We start from the raw sequence: 11,931 nt of genomic DNA, 5'->3' as shown, positions 1-11,931 counted from the left end.
AGTATCTAACAGTGCAGTAGTATCTAACAGTGCAGTAGTATCTAACAGTGCGGTGGTATCTAAAAACGGCAGTGGTATCTAACAACGATTCTCAACAATACAAACAAATCTAAAAGTAAAATAATGGATTTAAGAAATATATAAATATTAGATTGAGCAATGTTGGAGTGGCATTGACTAAAATACAGTAGAATAGAATACAGTATATGAGATGAGTGAAGCAGTATGTGAACATTATTTAAACATGATTAAAGTGGCCAGTGATTCCACGTTTATGTATATAGGGCAGCACCCTCTAAGGTGCAGGGTTGCGTAAGCCGGCTAGTGGTGGCTATTTAACAGTCTGATGGCCTTAAGATAGAAGCTGTTTTTCAGTCTCTCGGTCCCAGTTTTGATGCACCTGTACTGATCACGCCATCTGGATGATAGTGGGGTGAACAGGCTGTGGCTCGAGTGGTTAATGTCCTGGATAATTTCTTTGGCCTTCCTGTGATATTGGGTGCTGTAGATGTCCTGGAGGGCAGGTACTTTGCCCCCGGTGATGCGTTGGGCAGATCGCACCACCCTCTGGAGAGACCTGCGGATGCGAGCAGTGCAGTTTCTGTACCAGGGGGTGATACAGCCCGACAGGATGCTCTCGATTGTGTATCTGTAAAAGTTTGTCAGGGTTTTTAGTGACACGAAACATTTCTTCAGCCTCCTGAAGTTGAGCCATACTGAGCCTGGGTTTACTGCAGTGTGTGTGAAGAAGAGGACACACCTCAATCCCTTACTGAACACACAGCAGCAAACCCACCAGCTTTTTGAATTATTCATTGAGAAAGCCATCGTTATTCCCTCCCACATGACCATCATGGTGCAGTCTGTTTGGCTAGTTGGTTCACCCAGTCAGAGGCCCATACTGACTGAGACAACAGACGTGGTGTGATTTATGATTATACATGGGTTTCTCCACCTTGACTGAGTCTACTGGTCTTCCCCATTGACGTCAATGTATCAATGTAGCACTCTTTGTTCTATAGCTGTGTCACTGCTGAGAGCGTGAGGAGCCAGAGGTAGAACCAACAGCTTCCATATTGCCTTACCTTGCCCTGGTCCACTCCCAGACAGTCTCTTATGGAGATTGGAGGTCTAATCCTGGCCTGAGGTGGCCTCTGTGAGCTGCCTGCCTGCCGCCTGCGTGTTTAGGCTGTTGATGCTGGAGGGAGTTGTGTTGTGGAGGATGCTGTGGCCAAATAGGCAGAGATGAATCACACCTCTTTACCTCAGGTCTCTTACTCACCATCACACGCATGAGACTCACCCGCTCTGGAGCAATATTCTCTTTAATGTCTCTGTCTGCACAGTGGTTATATCAGGAATTCAAACAACCCCCACAGCATCCTTGATTTCACTCTGTTTTCACCCAAAACTCCACGGTAGCTCCAAACCTAAAACAACAAGTGGTTGTTTTTTTTGGAACATCCCTTGTGTTATTTATTGCAAGAGGATGAGGCACATTGTACTAATTTAGTGCTCTGGCTGACCCAGATCCCCTGGCTCATCAGCTGATGATGAGGCCTAGCGTGGCTCTCTCTCTTTGTGGTACCCTGTTACTGTAGCTCAGGGAGCATAGGGACCTCAGGACAAACATCTCTCCTCTGCTTGGATTTGATTTATTTCGCAGCTGTAGAACCATGGAGAATTAAACATTTACAGTGAATAGTGTATTGCTTTTAGGGGACAGAAAACATGCATTAAAGTAACATGGTTTTAGCAGGAAACCCATGTAAGAGAGAGATTGACTCACTGGATTCTATTTTTGTTCCCTGCCCTGTCCTTAGCAGATTCGATCCCATTAGATTTATGAATGGCCCAGGCGTGGGCTGGGCTGACTGACTCATCTTGTTGGGCCAGTTTGGGAGGAGCCTTGAGGGGAAATAGAAAGGACGGAGCCAATAATCAAATTATACAGTACCACTAAGGTACCTTGGCATACAGTAGTCTCCACTCATACAGTATCTGTGGAACTGACTCAATGTTAACAACAGCACTTGTCTGCACTGCTTGATATTTAGGCAAACACACCTCAAGTACTCTGTCTTATTTGTAGTTCCCCTCTCAAGCCTGGGAATGGAATATACACCGTCCTGGGAGTCTTAAAGGCTGCATAGCTGGTAAAGTGTCATAAAAACACAGCAGCAATTGATGGAAGCACTCTACAACAGCACATAAGGTTGCCTGCTTCATAACTGGGGTAAAAAAAGCAATAAAAATGTCAGGTAGGATTATCCCTCTGTTGCAGAAACAGTATTATTGTTGCTGTTTTATTCCCTTAATATTAGTCCCTGTCTATAAGGACTGCTGTTACACAGGGGAAGATGGACATAAGAGGATTGGACCTAAACAACAGTCTTTATAGTCACTGTTGTGCCTAAGTTTCAGATAACTTTGTTGTTGGGTGGCATGACAATGTGCTGTGCAGAATACAACAGTTTAAGGACAGATTACTGAAGATTTGCTAACGCTAGTTAGAAACTGTGCTAACGCAAGTTAGAAAATGTGCTAACGCTAGTTAGAAACTGTGCTAACGCTAGTTAGTAAGAGTGCTAACGCTAGTTAGCAGCTTCCTTCAAACTGAACACAGATACACAAAAAATGTATCCATGAGTTCATCTGACTCTGGGGAAGTAGATAAAAGGGGCCTCATTGCCAAAATCCCGAACTATCCCTTCCATGACTAGAAGATATTAAAGACATCTATATCTATAATATGAAGTTAGCCCATACCAAAAATAAAACACAAAGACCTTTAAAATGGTAACATGTTTACTCAATTCGTAAAGCTAACATTGCATTGCCATGTGTAGTCCAGAGCCACATTTTGCTTAAAGTACTGTATACTAAAAACTAAACAAGGTAGACAAAAAAAAGTTAAGAGAGCATTGTTCTGAAAACAAAACAAAGAAACAAAAAAATAAGAATTCATTTAAATACTGTAACGCTATATAAGTACTGTATTACCAGTTGTTTTATACTCCATGTACAATATACTTTCAAAATATATTTTGGGGGGATTTAAAATAAATAATGTGCTGTTGTTTAAATATGAGTTTGGACTTGGTTAAAACTGTTCAAAAACTAAAACTACAACATAAGAACAGTATCATTAAACATATCAGTGATATCCTGTTGTGATTAATTGCAAGACAGAGCTACAGCAGAGCAGGGAGAAAGTTTAGCAATAGTCTCACAAAGTAGCTATAGAGCACTGACAAGCTAACCCAGGGTAAAGCGCTATAAAAAAGGAATAGCCCAAAATAAAAAAATGTCCCTTGTGTATTTTTTTGCAAGAAAATGTATCTAAATTGAAATGAGTCTTTGGGAACATATCTCATATTGTTTCTGTTACATAAGGTGGAGAGTTTGTTTACCTCTGTGCATGTCAGGAAATAAACAGAGCGTACACATCTCACAGCAACGCAATCTATATCCATCCATTACATGTAGCTCAACTGATGTCTGACAGGTCTGTTAATAGCTAATATTTCAAGTCCTACAGTAGTGCTACAAGTCCTACAGTAGTGCTACAAGTCCTACAGTAGTGCTACAAGTCCTACAGTAGTGCTACAAGTCCTACAGTAGTGCTACAAGTCCTACAGTAGTGCTACAAGTCCTACAGTAGTGCTACAAGTCCTACTGTAGTGCTACAAGTCCTACAGTACTCACCAGAGTGTTCCTGAAAACAAGGGACAATAACTGCAAAATGTGTTGTCTTTGTTCAAATAACAGTCATGCATAATACGGGCAATTAACAAAACTGAATCATCTTAAAGAACAAAACAACCCAAAACATATTTAAATTCTGAATAATGTTTTTGAAATGACATTGTTACAGCTCACATAACCGGCACATACTCAGTGCTTATAAATCATGTATATCTGAGGTCTGTACTCTGTCAAGACATTCCACAAGTGAATAAATTCACTGAAATGTGCCAGTGGCACTGGTGTAAATCAAGTAAACTTAAGGTATTAAAACCTCCTACGGTACGGTTGTCTTTGCCGTTGCTTTGTTATACCTAGTGACCGAGAAAGGTATGATGATACGACCAAGCTCATGATGAAAGAGCAGTTAACCAACAAGTACTTTCCACCACCAGTAAACAAGTTTCCCTGACAAAAAAATACAAGAATAGAAAGGTAAGACATAGTTATAATTATGAAAAAATAGTATTCACTGATGTTGTTGTTGATGTTTATCGTTGATGAATGTATCTCATGGTGGGGTTACTCTGCCCCCAGCCATTAGTCAGATCCACAGAAAACAACACACAGCACACAGCAGCATTTCCTCTGGTGGAACAGGAAATGGAGCTCTGGAACTTCAAAGTCAAGTTTCTTTTATTCTCTGGCCTACTTCTCAATACTTTGTCGAGCTGTTGTTGCTGACTGTGGATGCACGTGTCCTTGGAAAAAGACAGTTTACTGTACCACTGCAAAATGTATGGATAGATAGTAGATAGATACCATACAGCAGGCTGAGACAGCTACAGTCAAGACAAAGTCGTTGCTCAGCCTTTACGCTCAGGCTTTCACAGTATGGGCTCTCAAGTCACCATGTATTGTCTATACAGTTGAAGTCGGAAGTTTACATACACCTTAGCCAAATACATTTAACCTCAGTTTTTCACAATTCCTGACATTTAATCCTAGTAAAAATTCCCTGTTTTAAGTCAGTTAAGATCACCACTTTATTTTAAGAATGTGAAACGTCAGAATAATTGTAGAGAGAATGATTTATTTCAGCTTTTATGTCTTTCATTACATTCCCAGTGGGTCAGAAGTTTACGTACACTCAATTAGTATTTGGTAGCATTGCCTTTAAATTGTTTAACTTGGGTCAAACGTTTCGGGTAGCCTTCCACAAGCTTCCCACATTAAGCTTGAATTATGAATTTTGGCCCATTCCTCCTGACAGAGCTGGTGGAACTGAGTCATGTTTGTAGGCCTCCTTGCTCGCACACGCTTTTTCAGTTCTGCCCACAAATTTTCTAGAGGGTTGAGGTCAGGGTTGAGGTCATACCTTGACTTTGTTGTCTTTAAGCCATTTTGGCACAACTTTGGAAGTATGCTTGGGGTCATTGTCCATTTGGAAGACCAATTTGCGACCAAGCTTTAACTTCCTAACTGATGTCTTGAGATGTTGCTTCAATATATCCACATCATTTCCCTTCCTTTATGATGCCATTTATTTTGTGAAGTGCATCAATCCCTCCTGCATCAAAGCAACCCCACAACATGATGCTGCCACCCCCGTGCTTCACGGTTGGGATGGTGTTCTTTGGCTTGCAAGCCTCACCCTTTTTCCTACAAACACAACGATGGTCATTTTGGCCAAACAGTTCTATTTTTGTTTCATCAGACCAGAGGACTTTTCTCCAAAAAAGTACGATCTTTGTCCCCATGTGCAGTTGCAAAGCGTAGTCTGGCTTTTTTATGGCGGTTTTGGAGCAGTGGCTTCTTCCTTGCTGAGCAGCCTTTCAGGTTATGTCGATATAGGACTTGTTTTACTGTGGATATAGATACTTATGTACCTGTTTCCTCCAGCATCTTCACAAGGTCCTTTGCTGTTGTTCTGGGATTGATTTGCACTTTTTGCACCAAAGTACGTTCATCTCTAGGAGACAGAACGCGTCTCCTTCCTGAGCGGTATGACTGCTGCGTGGTCCCATGGTGTTTATACTTGCGTACAATTGTTTGTACAGATGAACGCGGTACCTTCAGGCATTTGGAAATTGCTTCCAAGGATAAACCAGACTTGTGGAGGTCTACAAACTTGGCTGATTGTTTGAAGGTAGGACTTGAAATACATCCACAGGTACACCTCCAATTGACTCAAAGGATGTCAATTAGCCTATCAGAAGCTTTTGAAGCCATTACATCATTTTCTGGAATTTTCCAAGCTGTTTAAAGGCACAGTCAACTAAGTGTATGTAAACTTCTGACCCACTGGAATTGTGATACAGTGAAATATTAGTGTGATTGTGATACAGTGAAACAGTGATACAGTGAAATAATTATCAGTGAAATATTCTGTCTGTAAACAATTGTTGGAAAAATTACTTGCGTCTCATACACAAAGTAGATGTCCTAACCGACTTGCCAAAACTATAGTTTGTTAACAACAAATTTGTGGAGTGGTTGAAAAAATAATTTCAATGACTCCAACCTAAGTGTATGTCAACTTCCGACTTCAACTGTACTTATCGTCCCTTCTGTTGTAGCGAGGACATCTAAGCTCAGATCCAATAGTTTCTTTCACATGGTCTTGAAACATGGACTCCTGACCATCAAGTCTCGAGTTGAGTAAGAAAACAGTAAAATGCTGGGCTCAGCTCAGCAACACCATTATCAGAAAAAGGCACACCTACTTGAAAATGCAGTGCCCTCCTTATTGAGACAGTGAAGCAAGTACTTGAAAGTAGTTAATTATCTGGTCCCATATTCACAGCACGCAATGACTACATCAAATTTGTAAAGCTACAAATTTATTGGATGGATTTGCTGTTTGTTTTGGTTGTGTTTCAGATTATTTGTACACAATAGAAATTTATGGTAAATAATGTATTGTGTCATTTTGGAGTCACTTTTATTGTGAATGAGAATATGTGGATGTGTGGATGCTGCCATGTGGAAGCTGCTATATTACGGATAATCCTGAATGAATCGTGAATAATGATGAGTGAGAGGCACAAAAAGACACACAAAAATGATAACCTCCACTGTTATTGTAATGGTGAGAGGTTAGCATGTCTTGGGGGTATGATATTTTTGTTTTTGTAACTTTTTGTCTGTAACTTACTCATAATTTCACGATTCATAAAAAAGTATCCGTAATCATATGGTGCCATCTACATTGATGTATAAGTGTTAAGAAACAGTTTCTATTCTTACTTACAATAATAGGGACTGCAAAATGTCACAATACATTATTTACCATTTATTTCTACTGGGCACAAAATAATCTGAAACACAACCAAACAAACAGCAAATGCATCCAACAAGTTTGTAGTCACAAGCTTGATGTAGTCATTGCGTGCTATGAATATAGGACAAAATACTTACATTTGTACTACTTTGTCCCAATACTTTTGCTCACCTAAAATGGGGGGACTATGCACAAAAAGCACTGTAATTTCTAAACGGTTCAACCGATATGGATGAAAATACCCTCAAATTAAAGCTCTCAGTCAGCACCTTAACCTCATTGCCACTATTTGATTTCAAATACAAACTTTTGTAGTACAGAGCCAAAATAAGAAACAAATGCTTCACTGTCCCAATAATTATGGAGGGCACTGTATTTCCGCAGTTGGCTGCTGCGCATAGAAGGTAGGCTATGATAGGAACATGACTGAATGATGAAGTCACCCACACCTATATATCACAGGATAACATCATAACACCATCTCACGATAATCCTTGTTGGTCATAAAAAAAAATGTGTGGACAGTCATTGACTTGACCTCCTCTAGTGTTGCATTCTCATTACACACACTCCTCAGGGGATGAGAGAGAGAGAGAGAGAGAGAGAGAGGTTCTTCTGGTTAACAACGGGAGCTCCCATGAGTAATTCTACCATACTCAATATCCCACAATCCTTTACCGACATGCCAAGCAGCAAAATACAAGCTGATGCAGTTATTTACATGGAAGCAACACATTTAACATACAATACATAAAACAACATCACAGTGTAAGTAATGAGTGATAAGGCAATGTTCATGTGTGTATGCAGATCTGGGCAGATGTATACAGTAGGTGTTAGCATGCCTGTGAACTTCTGACAATGAATGGACACGTTTACCGTAGGTGAAAACTCCTTGTCATCTTTGTAAGGGGGACTACATTTTAACTTTTTTTCATTAACTAATGATATGGCCATTTTTAGGCAAAAACAAATATATATCCTCTTTCTTGACCAAACTATGATGCACAAAGCCACACAATTAAAAATATATATTTTCTGAAGATCTTCCCCACTGGGCACAGACGTCAGTTCAACGTCTAGTTTTGATTTACATTTGGTTGAATTGTCAACTAACGTGAATTCAACTTGAAATCAACGACAAATGTCACCATGTCATTAGACTTAGGTTAAAAGTTGGGTGAAAAGAATATGAAATGCCCTTACGTTGATTACTTAATCTAATCAGTTTCCCACGTTGATTCCACAATCTTCACATCGATTTTTTGGGTTGAAATTATGTGGAAACAACGTTCATTCAACATATTTTTGCCCTGTGCGTCATTGTTTATTCGCGGTATCTTTTGTACTCTGGATTTGATGCGCAACTTCTACAGTAGTGTCTCAAAATATGGTTTAGGATTTCCTGACACAGGTAAGGCACAGAGTGCAATATTAGCAGGGTATGACACACATCAACAGAAACCTACCGACATGGACATGTTCGGCCAAAGTGAGTAACATTGTTCATTTGTTATTGCATAGCATTTTCAGTGAGTTTCCTTAACAAAATATAATCAAAACATGAAATAAAACTCCTAACTCCATTTATATCCGAGTGCCATATATGTACGGCCCAAAAATCAATGTACAGACAAGTATTGCAATCATTAACTTGATGAATGTTGTGATGTAACAAAAATAATGATGTGAAGTAACCATTCAACAAACGTAAACTACAAGATGTCATATCAAGAGGTACATTATATACAGTACATTGAACTTCAGCTAAATTACAAATGAAATGCATGTGTACATTGCATTTGGTTGAAATGTACAGAAATGATCAATTCCATTTGCTGCTGAAGGTGATGTATCCATAACTTACACTCCTTTCATAATAAATACATCTACAGAAAAGCATAGATCACAAAGAACTCAATACTGAGCGCTACACTCCTAGAAAAAAAGGTGTAATCTAGAACCTAAAAGGGTTATTCGGCTGTCCCCATAGAAGAACCCTTTGAAGAACCCTTGTTGGTTCCAGGTAGAACCATTTTGGTTCCAAGTATAACCCTTTTGGGTTGGGTTCCATGTAGAACCCTGTCCGCAAAGGGTCCTACATCGAACCCAAAATGGTTCTACTTGGAACCAAAAACGGTTTTACCTGGAACAAAAAGGGTTCTCCTATTGGGACAGACAGAGATCCCTTTTGTAACCGTTTTTCTAAGAGTGTTGAAAAAGCAGCAAAGCCACAGCTAAAGGAAAGGAATTTAGGGACTTAGAAACTCACGGGAGCTCGACCGGTCATAGAAAAATAAATAATACTGTACTGTCCATCCATCCTTCCCCTTTAGTTCCTGATTGTCATCCGTTTTCAATGAGAAGCCAGTGGGCCAGAAGTAAATACAAGCAGCGCCACCTGCTGGTTAACGTTGAAGTGCAGACTGAGATGAGGGAGCAGCATAGGGGTGAGGAGCTACTCTACTGTCCCACTGCTCGGGCTTTCTGCTGCTGCACCTGCTGCATCATCATGGACTGCATGGCTGGGCTCATCGACACAGGGGTCACACCAGGGGTGGGAGGTAGCAAAGGGTAGTGGGCACTCTTTCCACCAATAAAAACACACTGCAAGACTGTTTGACCTGTAAGATACAATGAGGGAAAATAAGGAATAAATGAAGGATTTGTTATTTTTGCATGTGTTTGTATAACAGGAAGAAGAAGCATGATGCTGTGGCCAGTGACACTTTGCTTCAGTTTTCAATATCTTGAAAACTGCTGACATGCAAAACATTTTGGGACTGTATCAACAGTGGACTAATGAAACAAATACCAAAAGACAGTTTTTGAGTGGAGTTTCCCTTTAAGATGGACAGAACTTTCTCCATCAGTGATCTTACCCGACGTCTTCTTCTTGTCCGTGGCACTCTCCTCAGTCTGAGAATCTTCTGAAGTGGGATAAGAACACAGAGAATCAGAGATAGAACATGTATGAGAGTGAGGACAAAGACTATCTCAAGGTACCCAATGTACATATTCTCCTTGTATAAATACACATTGTGATGGCTCTCTCTTCCCCCTACTGTAGATTTAATATATCCATTACAGAGAATGGAATTTCAAAGCAGACCCTTTCAACCCCAATGGGATTTCTTCAGCCCTGTGGAGACTACAGGGATGCCGGGAATGTGTGCGGCTGTGCAGACATGAGAAAGGCTCACTCTCCTGGGGAATTCTGATCAGAAAGTCTATAGTAGTTCACTGGGAAAAATGGACTGTGAATTTCAATGATACAGATGACCTTAAAAACTCCTGTGATGGATGAAGAAAGGAGAATCATTTCCCCATTAGAAAGAGATGTTTTAAATGTTTTTAATCTAATCAAATATGACACAGGGTTTTTGTTTGGTCCTCAGGGAGAAAAACAGAGAATCCACAGCATAAATCCAAACCGCGACACTAGCTGACCTGTTGCTAAATAAGGAAAATGTGGCTAAATGCTGGAACCTTGGATACACTTAACTAATAAGATGAATGCACTAACAACCGCAATTACCTCAGGAAGCGGAGCTGTTACCATAGTAAAAATATAGAAAAACCCTTGAATGAGTAGGTGTCTCCAAACTTTGACTGACACTGCATATCAAAGAACATGACATATTCTTTTTTAAATATATCATCATATATTCAAAACCCATATATAAAAGTGACATACATTTTAAAATATAAGATCTTATATTTTAATAACATATATAAGTCACCCCCCCCCCCCTTGTTAAATGCATTTATTGCTTTGAAATCTATTCCAGAAACATTTTAGTTTTTTAAATGGCATATATTTATAAACAATACATACATTTTACATGTAGGAATAAATTATTTTCTAATTGCATTTAGTGTTAAGTATGATTACGTTGTTGTTTCCTGTATCTACTGTATATGACACCTGCCAAATCATTTTGAGATTCAATTGGGATAGCGTAGACTATTGTAGGTTTATGATTTGTGATGTATACGTTTTAAAAACACACAAAAACCTATCTAAGAATGAATGTTTATTTTTGTACATATTGTATTTATTAAACATGGTTTAGATGTTGTTGTTTTAATCCATGACTGTATATCGTTGAAATCCACGTTTATTTGGGCCTGAGTCCTCCAAGGACTTCCTTTGGGTATTGTTCATGCCTTTTGCCACCAGCAGGAGGCGGGGGAGCACAGTGGTTTGTGTCCCCCCTCCCCTCAACAACACTCGAAGAAGTGACAACTAACAGTTTCTCTTCCTGTCTCTTTTTCTTTGTTCTCTTAAACAGATACAGTGCATTCGGAAAGTATTCAGACCCCTTGACTTTTTTCACATTTTGTTACGTTATAGCCTTATTCTAAAATGGATTACAAAGTTTTTCCCCCTCATCAATCTACACACAATACCCCATAATGACAAAACGAAAACAGTAATTTTGCACATAAAAAAACTGAAATATCACATTTACATAAGTATTCAGACCCTTTACTCAGTTCTTTGTTGATGCACTTTTGGCAGCGATTACAGCATTAAGTCTTCTTGGGTATGGCACACCCATACCCAAGAAGTATTTGGGGAGTATTTGGGGAGTTTCTCCCATTCTTCTCTGCAGATCCTCTCAAGCTCTGTCAGGTTGGATGGGGAGCGTCGCTGCACAGCTATTTTCAGGTCACTCCAGAGATGTTTGATCTGGGTTCAAGTCTGGGCTCTGGCTGGGCCACTCAAGGACATTCAGAGACTTGTCCCAAAGCCACTCCTGCATTGTTTTGGCTGTGTGCTTAGGGTCGTTGGAAGATGAACCTTCATCCCAGTCTGAGGTCCTGAGTGCTCTGGAGCAGGTTTTCATCAAGAATTTCTCTGTACTTTGCTCCATTCATATTTCCCTCGATCCCGACTAGTCTCCGAGTCCCTGCCACTTAAAAACATCCCCACAGCATGATACTGTCACCACCAT

At 39.9% G+C, this 11,931-nt stretch overlaps 1 protein-coding gene across 9 annotated transcripts in view; it reads right to left on the bottom strand.

Moving 5' to 3' along the window:
* Nucleotides 1–2,790: 2,790 nt before the first annotated feature.
* Nucleotides 2,791–11,931, bottom strand: part of LOC129825060 (triadin-like) — a 55,249-nt gene continuing 46,108 nt past the window's right edge. For all 9 annotated transcript variants that reach the window (XM_055884802.1, XM_055884798.1, XM_055884801.1 and 6 more), the window contains 2 exons: nt 9,853–9,900; nt 2,791–9,594 (listed from right to left, as the gene is read on the bottom strand). In XM_055884802.1, the coding sequence (XP_055740777.1) occupies nt 9,434–9,594; nt 9,853–9,900 (209 nt within the window). In that variant the 3' untranslated portion in view covers nt 2,791–9,433. The remainder of the gene's footprint in view (nt 9,595–9,852; nt 9,901–11,931) is intronic.

The sequence above is a fragment of the Salvelinus fontinalis genome, chromosome 27 (genome assembly GCF_029448725.1).
Source record: "Salvelinus fontinalis isolate EN_2023a chromosome 27, ASM2944872v1, whole genome shotgun sequence".
NCBI classification, from domain to species: Eukaryota; Metazoa; Chordata; class Actinopteri; order Salmoniformes; family Salmonidae; genus Salvelinus; species Salvelinus fontinalis.
The sequence above is the reverse complement of the archived record's forward strand: the minus strand, read 5'-3'. Positions and strand labels throughout refer to the sequence as shown.